The 17,987-nt window shown below is 39.6% G+C and overlaps 3 protein-coding genes across 25 annotated transcripts in view; all 3 read right to left on the bottom strand.

Moving 5' to 3' along the window:
- lap (phosphatidylinositol-binding clathrin assembly protein lap) overlaps window positions 1-1,426 on the bottom strand; it is a 165,943-nt gene extending 164,517 nt beyond the window's left edge. For all 22 annotated transcript variants that reach the window (XM_045729468.2, XM_069319701.1, XM_069319710.1 and 19 more), the window contains exon 1: window positions 1,131-1,426. In XM_045729468.2, the coding sequence (XP_045585424.2) occupies window positions 1,131-1,260 (130 nt within the window). In that variant the 5' untranslated portion in view covers window positions 1,261-1,426. The remainder of the gene's footprint in view (window positions 1-1,130) is intronic.
- Window positions 1,427-1,605: 179 nt separating this feature from the next.
- Window positions 1,606-2,265, bottom strand: LOC123747238 (collagen alpha-2(I) chain-like). The gene has a single exon (XM_045729274.2). It carries the CDS (start codon window positions 2,263-2,265, stop codon window positions 1,606-1,608), a length of 660 nt encoding a protein of 219 aa, XP_045585230.2.
- Window positions 2,266-4,921: 2,656 nt separating this feature from the next.
- On the bottom strand, window positions 4,922-17,699 carry LOC123747337 (small glutamine-rich tetratricopeptide repeat-containing protein alpha). Of its 2 annotated transcripts, none has more exons than XM_045729489.2 (8): window positions 17,590-17,699; window positions 14,263-14,479; window positions 13,212-13,372; window positions 11,903-12,052; window positions 10,219-10,382; window positions 9,032-9,173; window positions 8,018-8,137; window positions 4,922-6,475 (listed from the first exon to the last, which is right to left on the bottom strand). In XM_045729489.2, exons 1-8 carry the CDS (start codon window positions 17,595-17,597, stop codon window positions 6,334-6,336), a joined length of 1,104 nt encoding a protein of 367 aa, XP_045585445.2. In that variant the 5' UTR covers window positions 17,598-17,699; the 3' UTR covers window positions 4,922-6,333. The 2 variants fall into 2 exon arrangements, with proteins under 2 accessions (XP_045585445.2, XP_045585444.2); XM_045729488.2 differs by having other exon boundaries at window positions 8,018-8,152.
- Window positions 17,700-17,987: the final 288 nt, after the last annotated feature.

Consider the following 17,987-nt stretch of genomic DNA (forward strand, 5'->3'; position numbering starts at 1 on the left):
ACATATGAGATTAAGAAGAATGTGAAAAACTAATAATAAACAGCAGCTCTCATATGATTCTGTAAACTGCATAAGTCAAACAATTATTTATCAACGACAAGGCCTACCATTAAATGTATAATGATTAACTAAATACATAGAGAATGTTCTATTTCAATAGCTAACTCCCTGACATTATAATAAGGGTGTGAAGGATAGAGGAAATTGTTAATATAATAATCTCCGATGAGCTCTGATAAAGAGCTTTTGTGGCCTGTATAATCCATTTTTTCCACTACCGCTCATAGGATGGGTATGGGGGTGCACAAAGGTCTTGACCTGGCAGGTCAAGACCCGACCCGACGACCCGACTCCACTTTAAGCGACAATATAAGTCGAGAGACGAGGGCGGCCTGCCGAGTTGACCCGAGGCGATGTCACAGCCTGCCAGGGAAGGCTATCGACGTCCTCCTCGGGTCCGTCCTTGCCACACACCACCGTACCAATGGTACGTGTCCATCCACTACGGTACTTCCTCACGTACCTCAACCTAATCCCCTGCCACCCTGCACATCCGGTAGGGGGGTCGTCGCCATACTTCAAACGGTGCGGAAAAGGTGTTGTGATGACTGGACAAGTGGCTACCATGGCCACTCAGCCGAGTGACAGAGCGCCGCCGGGACATGGTGGCAACCATTTTCACCGTCTGATGGCCCCACAGTCGCCTCACACACACCTCAACCTTCACCACACACACTCACTCAGGTGCACGCGAGGCCGACAAGCGAGGACGAGGAGGAGCAGGAAGGGGGGTAGATACAGGGGGGGAGGAGCCCCTCACTCACGCCTCATTACCAAGGGCGACCCGAGCCTACCAAGTGTCAATGTTAGCCGCCCTCTGCTGCTGCCTCTCTCACAACCTATATACCAGCGGAGGCCATACAGTCTCCACCAGTCACGCCCACACACCAACTACACACGCTAAATAACCTATAAACACTTTGTGCATGCATCAAGGCAGCCATCATGTAATGTCATTGATTTGAGGCCAAGTCTCACGGACTTAAACGACTCGGGACCTGCGTGAAGCACAACCATCACAACTACGGGCATTTATCTCTTCAAGAACTGATTATCGGGGCAATACTTACAGTCTAAGTGTTTCTTCTTGGGACCAATTACTTCCTCTGTCGTCGCCTTACAGACAGACTTGGCTAGCCCCTGTCCGGCTAGACTGTAGCGTGCTGCCGTCAGTCTGTCGTTGATGGACTGCCCGGCCATGGTGTTCGATTATTTAGCGAGTAGGATGCTATAAGAGATCACTAGGGCGGGTTCCAGTGGCCATACAACAAGAAACACAACACGCACTCAGAGGGCCGGCAGCTAACCCTCCCCTCACAGCCTTCCACACACAACTGGTCGAAAATGGCGATGTCTGAGTGGGTGTGACGTCATGGCGCTCGCCACTCCGCAGTCATGCCAGAGCCTATCGTTAAATATATTAACATTAATCTTCCAACTTTTCATAGTCATTTGACGCTTTATTACATGTTATTAACGGCTTTCAGAGCGTTAACTATGGATATTACAATATACATGGGACACAATGGATGAGACGGGAGGTGATCAGCTGGGCGGTGTAAACAAACGGGTGGGCGAGGGCTGCCAAACACTAGTTGGGCATTTAACACCACCCTCGTTGCTGGGTCCTTTAACACCACCCTCATTGCTGGGCCCTTTAACACCACCCTCGTTGCTGGGTCCTTTAACACCACCCTCGCTGCTGGGCCCTTTAACACTACCCTCACTGCTGGGCCCTTTAACACCACCCTCGTTGCTGGGTCCTTTAACACCACCCTCGCTGCTGGGCTTTTTAACACCACCCTCGCTGCTGGACCCTCTAATACCACCCTTGCTGCTGGACCCTTTAACACCACCCTCGTTGCTGGGCCCTTTAATACCACCCTTGCTGGTGGCTTCTTTAACACCACCCTCGCTGCTGAGCCCTTTAATACCACCCTCGTTGCTGGGCCCTTTAACACCACCCTTGTTGCTGGGCCCTTTAACACCACCCTCATTGCTGGGTTCTTCAGCAACAACCTCGCTGCTGGGCCTTTTAATACCTCCCTCGCTGCTGAGTAGTTTAACACCACCCTCACTGTTGGGCCCTTTAATACCACCCTCGTTGCTTGGCTTTTTAACACCACCCTTGAGGCTGGGTCCTTTAACATCATGTTCGCTGCTGAGTCCTATAACACTGTCCCTTTGTTGGACCCTTAACACCATCATTGCAGCTGAGCCCTACGTCACCCTCGTATCTGGGCCCTAAAACGTCCTCTAAACTTTGATGTTGGGCCTTGTAACAGCACCCCCTTGGTGCTGGGCCTTATAACAGCACCACTTGATGCTGGGCCCTGTAACAACACCACTTGATGCTGGGCAATGTAACAGTAACCCTTGATGTTGGGCCCTGTAACAGCACCCCCTTGGTGCTGGGCCTTGTAACAGCACCACTTGATGCTAGGCCCTGTAACAGCACCACTTGATGCTGGGCCCTGTAACAGTACCCCTTGATGCTGGGCCTTGTAACAGCACCCCCTTGGTGCTGGGCCTTGTAACAGCACCACTTGATGCTGGGCCCTGTAACAGAACCACTTGATGCTGGGTCCTGTAACAGTACCCCTTGATGCTGGGCCTTGTAACAGTACCCCTTGATGCTGGTCCCTGTAACAGCACCCCTTGATGCTGGGGCCCCTGTAACAGTGCCCCTTGATGCTGGGCCCTGTAACAGTACCCCTTGATGCTGGGCCCTGTAACAGCACTCCTTGATGCTGGGCCCTGTAACAGTACCCCCTTGATGCTGGGCCCTGTAACAGCACCCCTTGATGCTGGGCCCTGTAACAGTACCCCCCTTGATGCTGGGCCCTGTAACAGTGCCCCTTGGTGCTGGGCCCTGTAACAGTGCCCCTTGATGCTGGGCCCTGTAACAGTACCCCTTGATGCTGGGCCCTGTAACAGTACCCCTTGATGCTGGGCCCTGTAACAGTACCCCTTGATGCTGGGCCCTGTATCAGTACCCCTTGATGCTGGGCCCTGTAACATCACCCCTTGATGCTGGGCCCTGTAACAGTACCCCTTGATGCTGGGCCCTGTAACAGTACCCCCTTGATGCTGGGCCCTGTAACAGTGCCCCTTGATGCTGGGCCCTGTAACAGTACCCTTTGATGCTGGGCCCTGTAACAGCACCCCTTGATGCTGGACCCTGTAACAGTTACCCCTTGATGCTGGGCCCTGTAACAGCACCCCTTGATGCTGGGCCCTGTAACAGCAATCCTTCACAAGGCCCTGTTATGGCACCCTTTCTATAGGGTCCTGTTATGTCATCTTTGCTAATGAGCTTTTTGATAGCAACCTTTCTGCTGGACCAAGTAATGGCACCCTTGCTGCTGGTCCCTGTAACAATACTTTCAGCTGGGCGCAATAATGGCACCCTTTCTATTGGAATCTACAAACGGCACCCCTAGCTGCTGGGTCCTGTAAAGGCACCCTTACTACTCGGCCTTGTAACGGCGCCAGTGCTTCTAGGCCCTATAACGTCACTCTTGCTGTTAGGTCCTGTAATGCTACTCCCGACAGCTGGGCCCTGTAATGGCATCCATGCAGATGGATCCTGTAATAGCACACGTCCCTATAATTTCACCCTTGCTGCTTGGCTCTGTCAGTAATTATCAAAGTAAGGAACCAAGGGGAGACTATGTAGCACCATCAGAGTTGCAGGATATTTAAAAACAGCACTAAATAATGCTAAAAGAAAACTTCCTAACTTCTCTCTGACTCATCCGAGTTTCCAGCTTCCACCCATGTCCTGTTAGTATTCAGAGTGAATATTTTGTTTATTTCGACTATCAATCCACCCTAAGTATTTCATGTGTGTATCATATCCCCCTGCTCCCTCCCTTTTCTAGTGTCGTCAGGTTCAGTTCCTTCAGCTGCTCTTCATACCCATCCTTTGTAACTCTGGGACAAGCCTCATCACAAACTCCTGTGTGTGCAATTACCCAATTTAGTTACAGGACGAGAACTACGCTCATAGTATCCAGTCTTCCCAACACTCTTTGTGGTATAACGCTTTGAAACTACTGATGGTTTTGGCCTCCATCTTCACACCTAACTTGTTCCATCATCACTCTGATAGCAAAAGTGAATTCTTATATTTCTTCGGCAGCTTTGTTTAGTTTAAATCTATGACTTCTTCTTGAAGTCAATTATCAAAAGAATTCTTCCAATTCAATTCCTGAGAATAGTCTCATGAATTCTTCCCTATCAATTTTATTGTGTGTAATTACCTAAGGGATGTGTGTGTGTGTTTGTACTTATATATACAAAATGGAAACCCACAGCAAATTGGGAAAGGAGCTGTAACGTTTTCAACTGTTCAAGTGTTCATCAGCACTTGCTCTAGATGATTTGAACAGTCAAACACATTACAGTTCCTTTTCTACTTCACTGTGGTTTTCTGCACAAGTAAATGTTTTGTGATCATTGTTGTATATATTATAAATTATATATACTGTACATATACATGTTTGTTTATTTCATAGCAGAGGCTCCACTCGATATTTTATTCCTTTTAACTTTGAATAGTTCAAAGATAATTGGAAGTAATGTATGTGGGGGAACAAAGTGAAAATATTAATTGAAATTGAATTTACCTTCTTACTTTACTCACCCCTCAATAATTTTCTTGCAAATATCTTTTAGTTTCATTTCAAGTGGAAACCCTTGATCTTGCAATCTCAAAAAAAAATCAGTTTGCAAGAAGCGAGAGGTTCTTTATTAATGGCTACACCTTCATCTTAGTTAACAATTTATGTAATAAAAAGGCATGTAAGCACCAATATTGACACAAAATTCAGGAAACTAAATAATTGCAATCACTAAATACTTTGCATATAGTGTATTTAACAAGTTTTCTTAAATCATATGTAACAAATCCTTTCATACATGTGCACAATGTTTACTTACAGTACAGAGGTCCCACAGTTACATTACTTAAGCTATCTTGCTAGAACACATTTGTCTTTTTTTATAATTTTTCAGCTAACCATTTGAAAAAGGTTGTGTAAACATTTATTTTTAGATAACCACTACAGTTTATGACAGTAAATGACTTACACATAACTGGCAAGCACTTTTAAGTGAATATTCTAGTACCTGTATTTGAAATTGATATCTTTCACAAATATGAGATTTGTTTGAGGGTTCCATCGCATACTGTCCTGTACTCAAGGAAAAATTGTGAAAAATTACCTAGCAAGCAATCTAAATATTAATTACTTTTTTGTAATTTGCAAGCAGTGTACAATATTTATTATTAAATTTACCACTGCAAGAAAGAATTTAGAGAGTACTTATGATAAGTAATGGTGCTGTATTCAAGTTGTAACAAGCAATGCAAGAAATGCACCGGTAAATAAACACCATTTCAACTACATTTCTTTTGATCACACGCACATACTAGCAACACAAGCAATTATTAAATATAAGTCTATAGATATATTCCTCCTGAATATATCAGTAATCAGATTAATTCAACAATTTACAAAATGCCAAAAAAAGATAAAATGTGAAAATCTTGACAATCTCCATGCAAAATACATGGTTTCAAGAACAGAAAAATATATTTACTACTTCCAAATCCTTTGCTAAATACTGTACTCTTGGGATTTGGTAGTCACTTCTATGCAAGCCAGAAGCACTAAACTATGAACAATCCAAGCACTTTGCAAAGGGCCTAAATTAAATATTTCACTCTTATATAATAAAGAATTTCAAAATAAGACATTCTGCTGTATATTACTTTGAACTGGATTATAAACATTAATAGGCGACTATATTATTAATCTTATCTCTTAATAATTAGATTTTGAATGATTGCCAATATATTTGGAGGTACAGTATATAAAAAATGAGATAAGATATATCTTTAAAATTTATTAATTATTTTAAAGAAAGATATTGACAAAATGAAAACACTTCAAAGAAATTTAACAAAATAATGTAATCTTATTTTAGTGAGTAATTCAGTGCGAGAAATTTTATGTACAAATTATGTTTGAACAACTTGCTAGAAACATCACAATATTTTAAAGATGAAAACAAATACATAATGAATTTCACATATCATTCGATATAATCATCGACACGTAACCTGCACATTATTTGTGAACTTTAGAATACAGCACAGTCAAATCCCTCAACATGGGAAAATAAATATGTGAAACCAAATCAAGCACTTTCTCCTAAATGCAAGTAGCTATGAGGTCCTATATACTCTTGAGCTGTACAGCATGGTTAACTCTGAGGGGGCGGATCTTGATCGTTACTGTTTTGTGAATCTCCCGTGCTGCCACCAGCACCACGGTTCATCTGTTGACGAATTTGTTCAACCAGCTCTGGGTGTTGGGACTGCATCTGCTCTGCCAACTGTCGCCCACTGAATATTGAAAGAAAAGTTCTTTTAATTCTAAAAGAATGTTCTAGCTAAGATTCAGATGAAGTTCTAGCCTAAGGAGAAAGGGTGCAATTACACAATATACAGTATCACTACTGTTGGGGCAAAGTGTCAAATGAGGTTAGGATTACCAGCCCCAAAGCTTTACACATTTAAAATGGCAACATCATGATAATCACACACTTTTGAGATTTGTTCACCATAGGCAATGTAAATCACAATCCTTTAATAATTAAAATAATTACCATAATTTACTTCTCAGTGTGTGATATAATTTTTTAATTTTTTGAACAGCTAATAAAGTATTAGATTTAGAACAAAAAAAACATTTAAAACTGACAATACTGTACAATGCAACTATTAAGTTTACAGCTCTTGTGTACTTCACACTCGGCGAGAAACTGAATTCAGAGATTTTGCTTTGTGTTATAGTGCGCGCAAGAAGCCTTCCCTAGGCTGCAAATGGGCCCCCATAGGGCAAAGTCCAAAGGATGGTCAACACTTATCTAGAATATTTGGGACCCAAAAAAGCTGGGAACTCTGGAAGCAGTCAAACATGTCTGACATCTGGTGAACGACTGACCACTGCCCTCAGGGTTTGGTCAACCGACTTTTGCAAAAAGTACGAGACCAATTAGGCTGTAGTGGATATGCTGGCCTGTGGACCGCTCCAAGCAAGAGCCTGTTGAACCAAGCTTTCACATGTCAAGAGTAGAAGAACTCTCAGAACTTCATCCAGATATAATCCAGGCTACTTAAGGATTTGCAAGGGCTGATGTGGATTATAGGTTTGGAGCCAACGCAGTGTGGCTAGCAACAGTTAACCACCATTCAGCACTCTCCAGAAAAAAATGGGGAATGGTTAAATGTTGATACATTTCATATAATCGGCAACACCATGCATAAACAGCACCATACTTGGATAATTTGTATTTTAGAGCATTCATTTCTGGATATTGCAAAAGTGTTCACATTTGACAGACTTGATACCTGCTTGATGTGGTTCTGGGAGTTATTCTACTCCCCAAGCCTGGCTTTATTTGAGAGTTTGGTCCACCAGGCTGATGCTTGAAACGGCCAGTAGGCCACATATCCACCACAACCTAGTTGGTCTGGCACTCCTTGAAGAAAACTATCTAGTTTTCTCTTTAATATGTCCACGGTTGTTCCGGCAATATTTCTTATACTCGCTGGGAGGATATTGAACAACTGTGGACCTGTGATGATCATAATGTTCTCCGAATGTGCCTATGGCACTCCTGCTCGTCACTGGTTCTATTCTGGATTTTCTTCCACATCATTCACTGCTGTATGTTATTTGTTATTCCACAAGATAATTGTTGCTATATTGTTATCCCGCTTAACATTGATTTTCAGTTAATAATTAATAACATTATAAACATTAAAAAAATATAGTCATACCTTTTAAGTATGGAACAATATGAAACGAACATTGAGTAAGAGTATGCAATATTTCAAAAATATAAATCTTGTAAAACATAATAAACTAGGAATGCAACTTACGCAGTAAGTAAAGCTTCCATGCCACCATTTGAAGCAGCTTCAGCAGGAGCACTGGGTGCTCCAGTGGGGACAGTGGCAGGACCTCCCAAGCCACCGACATTGCCCATGAAGCTACTCATCCTGAAATGAGAATGCCTTTCAAATATTCTTAATTATGTGAGAAGCTGTGCATTGATTTTCAGTTCATAATTAATGCACCTTATCAAGATGCATTAAAGTGGAATTAATTAGGGTTAGGTCACCCATCTCTGGACACCAAATCTCTATTTCTTTGTCTAATATTTCTTGAACTTTATACTTTGTAGAATAACTTATTAATCATTGGAACCTTCATCCTGTGCTTGACAAGGTATGGAGTCAATACTGGGGGCTGCATACTCCAATCCTGGAGATTGCTGTACTTAGTATAGTACTGTATGAACCCTATAATAGTATGCAGTATTAAAGTACTGATTAATACAGTACTCAGTTTTTTGGTCAACTGTGTGCACAAACAGTTATTCAACACAAACATCACATGTGCCTGTGATGTTTGACTTGTGATGTATCTTACTTGTAAACAAGTAAGCAAAGCAATGAACAAAAACCATACCAGGTGAACATTTGAATCTTGTACCCACACCACTGTTAGCTAATTACATCTGATGGTGATTGCTCCAACAACCCTGCCACTTGGTCTCCTTGTACACATCATAAAACCAGACTTAGTTTTCTTTTTCCTTTGTTCTTATTTTTTGAAAGTTAAAGAACTTGTCAAAGGTACTTCAGTCCACAACTTTGGGGAAGATTATGACATAACTTAAACATTAAGAAAACAAATATGCCAGTTATATAAGGCTAGAAGGGAGCATAAAGAGCTAGATCTTACTCCTCAATATAGCATCTCATAAAAGTGAAAAATGGGGCAAAAGTAATGATGCTCATGATTAATACACACACCCACAACAAACACATTGATTAAACTAAATGGGCTGTATATTCTTTTTCTGAATATAACAAAAATTTACCACTTACATATTTTGCATATTAGGGTCTGACATGAGCTGTGTAGCCATATTCATAAGTGCAGGATTATTCAGCATGCTTGCGAGGTCAGGGCCACCAGGACCTCCCAACCCTGCAAGGTTACCCAGACCAAATGGCAAACCTCCAGGTCCTGTATGAAATAAAATTTAGGGAGGAATAAAAATAAAATCACCCAAGTTTATAATAAATGTTTTTCCATTACTGTACATCCAATCAAGGGTCCCTATGCTAGGCAAAGCGACCCTTGATCCCTGGGTCCCTATGCCAGGCACATCTCATAATACAAAATATTGTAATGAATACATGAATAACTAAGGGGGTAGCTGCCCCAGGTCCTTGGGTTGCTGGGGCTGCCATCTGGTGGCAAGAGTTGTGAAGTTAACTAGTGACTAGACCTTGACAATTGTGTACATAGTTCGAATTAGGGTTGTAAATGTTGTCCAAGCAGCTGTTTGTTGCTATGCAATATTTTTTCAGTGGGTTTTCCTTAAATAATGTTGGTGATGTAGTATCCCCACTACTGTTATGACTAACGAGGAGGGCCAGATCCTGGTCTAGGTTTCCAGTAGGCACTTGTGATTTTATAGTGTCTGGTGTGGTACCTGGGTTTGGAAGACTCTGGGTACATACCTCAGAGATACAGAGGGAAGCCCTCCCAGAAAATGGGAAATGTTAAACTAATTATATACTTTAATATATTTAGCAATGCCAAGCATAAACGTGCATACACAAATTGATTTGCCTGTTTTTCTGCATTCAGTTTAAATATTTTGACAAACTTCATAGATATAGCAGAAAAAATAACTTGGCAATTAGTAAAGAAAGAAAGAAAAAAAAAAGTTTGAATGTAATGAAATGCAATTTCCTGGACGAGTCCTGGAGGCTCCCCAGAGCCACCCCAAAACAAACCCCTATTCTGGTAAAACTATTGTGACCGAAGGCCGAACAAGTGGACAGAACTGCCCAAACGAAAATTTGCAATCTAGCATGACGTCATCATGCGCCACAGATACAACAGAAAAAAAAAAAAAAAAAAAAAAAAAAATCGCTGATAGAAGAAATGTAAATTAACATTTAATACCATGGAAGCACATTCATGGATTATCAAATATTAAATGCAATAATTCATGAGCAAAAAGGTGCTTACTCAAATAAGTACTAGACTGTATTCATACCAAATCCACCTAAAGAGTTGGCCCGTGGTTGAGGTTCTCTCAATATCTTCTCTTCAGCAATGGAAAGATTCCCTCGATAACTATCATTGTCTGGTTCAAGTTCCAATGCCTTCTTGTAACATTCCTTTGCTTGGTGATGATCATTTAAACTTGAATATGCTAATCTGTTAAGAGAAATAATTTACACAATACATGAACTATGTAAACGTGCATGTTTATGTATAATCATTCAGCATTTACATCCTCACCATGTTGGTCCATATTAACCTCCTGGATTACCACACACAAATCTACAGCAACATGTTTACACTACACAAATTGCAGAGTGGCAATCAGGTGACCAACCATCCACTGATCCATGTATATCTCTCAATATCAAATTGTTATGACATTGTACTCTTGAGGTACTTTGAAGTACCTCAATTTCAAACTTTTGAAGAAGTTTGAAGCTTTGATGCCAGTGTTATAAATATATGCCTCTTTTCACACTGTTCAAAGATTACATTTCTAAGAATATATTTATTGAATTTATAGTACAATGGAAGATTGGATGCAATTTAAAGATCAGTTCTGGTGCAACGAATGACTGCACCCATTATCATCTATACAGTTACAAATAAATTCAACTAAAACATAGTAAATTCACTCATCAGACCCAGATTATAATTAAGCAGAAGATAGCCCCCTTATATCAGTTTTAATAATCTATCAGCCGTGTAATGTTTTTACTCGGCTGGCTCTGTCAACACCCTATAATTGGCCTGCTTCTCAATTGCTTTTTCTCTATTTTACATATGGTAATCACCTATGGATACTGTACACATATGATATGTATGGCATCTTCCTTATACTATATGTACATATTATTAGAATGTTACTTTTTATTTTTGTGTTGTTTTTGTGACGATGGCAGAATCTGGTACAGTATTTTCCTACTCCTTAAATTCTTCAAGAAGAACTTTTAATGTTTTTCCTATTTCTTTCCTATTGTATTTTAACCATGTGTCCTTGGGTTCTGTCAACTGTGTCACAAAATCTCTCCCTTCTCTTATCTTCTCTGCCCATGACATTTTGTATCTACAGTATCTCCTCTCACTCATTCATCTACTGATTTCAGTAGCTTGTTCCTTTAATGTCTACATATTCACTTTCTCTCACTTATAGTATCCATCTTTAAGTATATCTCAATCTTTTCTAATTTGTTCAATATGAACACCTTATTCATATAAGGTTCTCGCCTTGACCTTTGACGAGTACCTAAACAATGATATTTTACTGCCTTTTGGACTTCACTCAAACATTAAAGCGAGAGGATTTAACCCCTTATTCAACCCAGTTTCCTTGGTCAACTGTTGACAATCACAAACTAATGTAATTCCACAAGGGCATTATGAAATCATTTACACCGGTGCAGATTATTGATGTGCTCTAACTATGCATGATTCAGCCCAATTGGACCACAAAGTTGTCTCAGCCTTAGGTAGCCGTCAGGTGGAATAACTCAAAAATAATTATTCCCCCCCCCCCCCAAAAAAAAAAAAAAAAATTGATGGGCATCAAGATAAACTTCTGACGTGTCCCTATCCAAAATGACCACTCACCCCCCCACCCCAAGGGTATTCATTTATAATTATTGCAATATTCTGTACATCACCAGGTAGGCATTATGAACTTAACTTCTTACCCCATTCTTCCATAAGCTTTACTGTATTGAGGCTCAATCTCAAGAGCTCGCTTGCAGTCCTCGATTGCTTCTCGCTGGTTGTTCAGTTTACTGTGAGCTGCTGCTCTATTACAATAGTAAACAGCATTTAAACAGTCCTTACTAATAGCTCTGAAAATAGTAAAGATTTTAATTAATATACCATTCTGTACAGTAATGTGTTTTCATTAATGTCCATTTCATACAAGTAAATTTAAAGGAGGTGGATAAATTTTATATCTAGGCACGGAAACTGACTAAAGACAAAGCACACACGAGGAAAGAGCAGATCGTGTTCTTTATAAGAATTAGCACAAATTCCTCTCCAAGGAAATGGGAGAAGCATGGTCTTCAGGTAACCTTAAAAAAATAAACCTTAGGCTTTATTCAAAACAAAAAAATGTTAATGTATGGTTAAAACAATCAGAATTCAGTAATATCTACATATAATGTGTTATCCGAGTTTGGTGTTTACATTTCTGTCAGCACTTTGTGTTCGCCTCCTATAAATTTAAAATAATTTTTTTTTTTAATGCTGCCATCCGAGGAAGGTATTCCCAGTCCCCTATGCCATGCTTATTTAACAATTTAAACAATATGAAATTTTTTAAAATACAATGCAGTAAAGTCATGTACAGATTGCAAAGCAAAGATGGTAGGTAATATGTTTGAATGGATGTGCATGGTACTTGCCTATCAGTGTCTTAAAGGAAAGAAAATCAGGCTTTAGGGGTCCTCCACCTAGCTATTTGTACCTGGGTGCTTCTAAATCTCTATCCAGTAGGCACAATATCAAAGTGCAAAGCTACTTCAACATTGATGAATGTAGATTCAATGTTGTATTAACTCTACTCCATCTCAATAATCCCTCCCTAAATATTACGTTTCCTATATCCCTTACATGGTCCAGATCTTCACAAGGTATAAGAATATGCAAGTACAGTATTCAGTTATGTTTGGAAATAGGTTCCATTTCAATATACAATATTTCACATGAAACCTTACAACAAAATATATTATGGGGGGTTTAGTCATGGTGTCCATCAAAGCGTAATGTGGACAAATACCAGAAGGTTTATTATTTTATTTTCTATACATACTTTCAAATTTTTTTTAAGCTGTTAGGGTGGCAACTTTGATGATAGCCACACCTTGAAGGTAAATAAAGATCCACTAACATCAAGTATTTTGATTCTGTTGCCTTGCCTCATTTTGTCTTGCCCACTTAAAGTACACTAATGATTACGTCATGCTCAACATTTCAAATTGAAACAATGTATGGAAAACTCACTTGGTATAACAATCTAGAGCTTCAGTACACTTTTCATCCCTCATAAGTTTATTGCCTTCATTCTTCAGTTGTTCAGCTTCTTCCTTTTCCTCAGGGGTGGCTTCCTTAGGCGCACTTTCCATTTTCACAGAAGTAATGCGTGTTGCATTTTCGCGGACAGGCTGCAAGATTAAACAATGTGATGAAGTGTATAATAAATAAATTAATAAAATATATATATATTATCTATATCTATCCTTCGTCTTTGGTGTGTATACATATATATATATATACAGTATACCGCTGTGAACTTTATTCTCCAATTTCATTTATGTTTAATAGTTTTATTTCATTCAAATCCATTACATTTTCCTCGTAAGTGTAGACAAAGCATCCATGTAGGATTTTTAAAATACTGTACACTGCAACACTAAAGAAAATTTAAGATAAGAGGTAGGAATGTTAAACATTAAATTGGGCTGCAAGTTATCGAGGTCTTGAAATATCAGTGGCATATGGGAAAACAAAACAAAAAAGTAGTAAGACTGTACAGTACATAGAACTGTACAGGAAATGAACAAGCGAGTACCCTGTAATTCGGAAATCTATTTGGTAGAGAGGGTATGAAATATTGTGAAAAGCTAGATAAATTCTAATTTGCTCAATACTAAATTTACGGTAAAGGGACTATGAACAAATTCCTTGGATAAGATGCACATTTCAATCCCATTTGCTAGGTATCAAAAGTTGTTGACAAACAAAATTTGTAAGATTTCACTAATTTTTTTTCCATGTCATAGGCCTAATCATGATTCTAAAAAATGCATAGCCATTGTGAAAAGAAAAGACTTTCTTTTCTGCCATTACTTTGGCATTTATCATTTCCCCCAATTATCAAAAACTATTTATGATTCAATTATAAAGCAGAACTTGGTTTACCATGTATAATCATTGATTTTAAGTCTATTAACACTAAGCTATGATTGACTACACATGAGCTACACAGATTTGTTACACATGAATTCAAACAACATATATTACTAATCAATAATAAAAAGACAAGGGTTATAACCTCTCCTTTGGTGGCTTCATTAAATATTTGGTAAAGACTCTTGGATACTGCCAAGTCATTCTGTGACAGTGATACACCATAAGCAGTCTCAAGGCACTGAACAGCAACCTCAACACTCTCGATGCCCTCCTCTGAAAGGTTGCTCCCGCCTGTCCCTCCTTCCAGCTGTGACTGGAGGAACTGTATCATCGAGTACACTAAACGGCTTACGACTTCCCTGAAGACCAAACATAAAACAAATTAATATTTAGGTGTATTGCAATACAAAAAAATTGCATGAAATGTGCAGATGGCCGAGAAACAAGCTCTAGTTAAATTTTTTGTGTGGTACATGCACAATATTTTTTCTATGGCGAGATGTCAAATTCTAACACAGTAGTAGGACAAAGTTCCCCATATTCAGCAAATTGTGCCTGCCATACCTAGGCTGAGAACTTTACATCTGTCATTGTCAAACTGGCATAGTTTAATGCAGACAAATGTAGGGTTCCTAGCCTATGTAATGACAATAAATATCAGACAACAGTCAATGTTCAAACTGCTAAATGCGAATGCAATATATCAGGAGTTATAATACTTTAAGTTATTAGGAGGGATCTCAAGCCAATAAAATGAACATACTAATGTCTGAAATAGGATACCGAGTCATATCTGGAAACATTAGCAATGAAACACTAATGCAATTCATCAGCTTCAACTTGACTTTGTTAGGCCCCATTTAGATTATGCATATGTTTGTCACTACTGTATACTATTGAATGGACAACCCACGAATTTGAACATGTGCAGAAAAGAATGCCAAGTCTATAAATTAGAAGCCTTCCCTAATGAAAATGTACTTAAAAAGTTTCTCTTGAAATGCAAAAAGAGCAACATAACTGAAGTATACAACTGGATTAAAGGGTACAATAAAGGAGATATTATTAAGCTGTTAAAAATAAAAATAATAATAATAATAATAATAATAATAATTCATTGTGTCAGGAAACAGGCAGCCAGAATATATAAATACATACATGACAGGCTTATATCAACATCCCTCCCAAGGTTGAATTACTGACCCTCCCCTGGATGCAGCCCCATAATTAACTCCTGGGGTACCTATTAACTGCTAGGTGAAATGGGGCATTAGGTGATAAACATGCCCAACCATTTCTGTCCTGCCTGGGATTCGAACCTAGAATTACCAAATTTAAGTTGAGAACGAACTCGACTGTACTACTAGGACCCTAAAACAACAAGGATACATATAGGATAAGTTTAGATTCAGAAGACGACCAAGGAAAATATTGGTTTGGAAATCAGATTTTTTAACTTGTGGAACAGATTACAGAGTAACAAAACAGATGGGGGATTGCATGCTCGACCCAAATCCAACTAGGGCTGCTAGCCAGACTAGCCAACCGATTCAGCCAGGCCTCGCAGAACCTCTTGTTTTACCCCTATCCCTCCTCGCCAAGAAGCTTGCTGTCCTACCCTCAGAAGCAACAGCCACTAGCTAGGCTCAACTTACCAATGAAGGGAAACTGGCTACTTACAATTCTCCATACATGTTTGATACAGTTAGCCAAGCCACAAACGGCTTTGCTTCTACCCATCAGGCAGCCAAAGGAGCCCATCAACATTGCCCTACCACCATGGTAGGGCAGGAGAAAGGACTAACATTATGTTGAATTGTTAAGTTTTATCCAAGACACCTGGCATCATCTGTCAAGTAGTAAACAATGCTGCAATGCTGGCTGTGATGATTTTGCTGCAGTCTGTTTACCAACTAAGTTGTGATAAACACTAGATTCTATTTACCGAGCAAGTTTGAAAATGATTTGTGGTTTATTTACTTCAACAGGCTTAATAATGAAATGTTTTGGGTCGAGATAAATCAGCCTAAAAGATAGTGACCATATTAACCATAAAGCCAAGTAATTATCAAAAAGATGGTACAATGCCATTCTGCAAATGCAAAATTTATTGCAATGTGTGAAATTTAAATTTCCCTGAACATTTACCAAACACATACCCCTAAAGTGCCTCACAAGCAATCATGCTCCCTGTGTAAATACAGTTACAACTACAGTACTAAGCTTTACTAAGCTTATAAGTACTAAGCTTAGTAAGTATCAAATATCTGATCCTTCTGATAGGATCAGATCTATAATCCTATCCCTGTAAATAGGGATAGGATTATAGCTTGTGTGATTAGTTATGCCATTAAGATGATGAGATAATGGAGCGAGTATAAGTTTACTCGCTACAATGTCCTCTTGCCAGTCTTGTTATGTCCAATCACTTAACACTTTATCCTTCAAGTCCAAGATGTTGGATTTTTTTCCCCAAAAAGAGAGCAAAACCTGGGACAAGTGTCTCAACCAGGAATTTTTATTTAAGTTTTTTAATGTCCTATTTCTAATTCAATATGCCCCCTTGTAAATTTTAGTCCCTGCTTGATCAATCTACCAACCATCACATTCAATTACTTCACAGTGTTTGCATACATACAGGTCACTTCATACCAGTCTGCCGACAAATTTTAATAATCTACCTTGCCTTTCAATATACAAGTTTAAAAATTAGCTATATATACACAATGCCTGCGTACAATTTGGCCACACAGGCCACATCTTATTTAGTCTCTTAATTCCTTCCTTCCTTAGACTCTGCAACCTGTTGGAAGAGTAATGAAAAGGTGTACAGGGTATCGGGGAACCATTATTGTGTAATATGGAGTATTGAAAATTAAGAGGCGAACCCGGGACTCCCGAATGAGCGTCAAGAACCAACCCAACAACTCAAATATTAACGAGACGCCTTACAACTTGACAAACTATCAGACAACCAGTTCAAAGTTATGACATATCCGGGAGTACTCAAGAGCTGCCTGGCTTGTGGCTCATCCTGCCACGGTAATACACGAGAGGACCCAGCATAGAGCCACACATAGTACCGCTCCTGTGCCAGGTAAGTCCACTACGGGCTCACCATAGCCCGTGCTACTTGCCCAGCTCCTGTGTCAGGTAAGTTACGGGCTCACCATAGCCCGTGCTACTTGGAACTTGTTCCGAGTAGCTGAATCTGTAACAACAACAAGCAGCATAGAGGTCAGTATGAGAGGCGTGATGGGGCGAGACTATACTGAGGGATCATCCTGCCACGATAATACACGAGAGGACACAGCATAGAGGTCAGTATGAGAAATGTAATGCTGCTGGTGACGAGGGTCGAGGTGGTGTAGGCGAGGCAGTGTGTCCCCCCACACCACCTGCACGAGGACACGGCTCAGACAGGGACAATAGTGGAGGGACAGAGGTGTAGAAACACTGGGAGTCATACTTCTCCATGGTGACTTATGCTCCTCCACGCCAGCTCCTCCACACTGCCACTCCGTCGCCTCAACGTTCCAATAATACAGCTCGCGCCACCAACTGACAAACATGTAATAACTTATTATTATAACTCCTCTGCTTGGTTAATATGTGAGGTTGGTTTTAATATGCTTCCTAACAATTTCCAGAGTGTGCAGAAATTATGACAAGGAATATTTTTACAAGTTTTATGACATTGAAATCCTAAATGTAAAGCATTGCAAGTCAGTTTAATGATAATATAATATTGATTTTTATATAATTTGGCTTGAAAATCAAGTTCGTTTAATTAAATAATATCTGATTTATATATGAGAAATAAATTTTGATATAAAATTTAAAGGTGATAATTAGACTTGTTACACA

The sequence above is a fragment of the Procambarus clarkii genome, chromosome 94 (assembly GCF_040958095.1).
Source record: "Procambarus clarkii isolate CNS0578487 chromosome 94, FALCON_Pclarkii_2.0, whole genome shotgun sequence".
In the NCBI taxonomy this organism is placed as follows: Eukaryota; Metazoa; Arthropoda; class Malacostraca; order Decapoda; family Cambaridae; genus Procambarus; species Procambarus clarkii.

What these genes read in the sequence shown, in the direction of transcription:
- LOC123747337 (XM_045729488.2), bottom strand. An exon ending in GCTCTAGATTGTTATACCAA is followed by an intron (nt 12,053 to 13,211) that starts GTGAGTTTTCCA and finishes TACTATTTTCAG; the next exon opens with AGCTATTAGTAAGGACTGTT. An exon ending in AAAGCTTATGGAAGAATGGG is followed by an intron (nt 10,383 to 11,902) that starts GTAAGAAGTTAA and finishes TTCTCTTAACAG; the next exon opens with ATTAGCATATTCAAGTTTAA.
- LOC123747238 (XM_045729274.2), bottom strand. Translation starts at nt 2,265, where the DNA reads ATGGTGTTAAGGGTCCAACAAAGGGACAGTGTTATAGGACTCAGCAGC.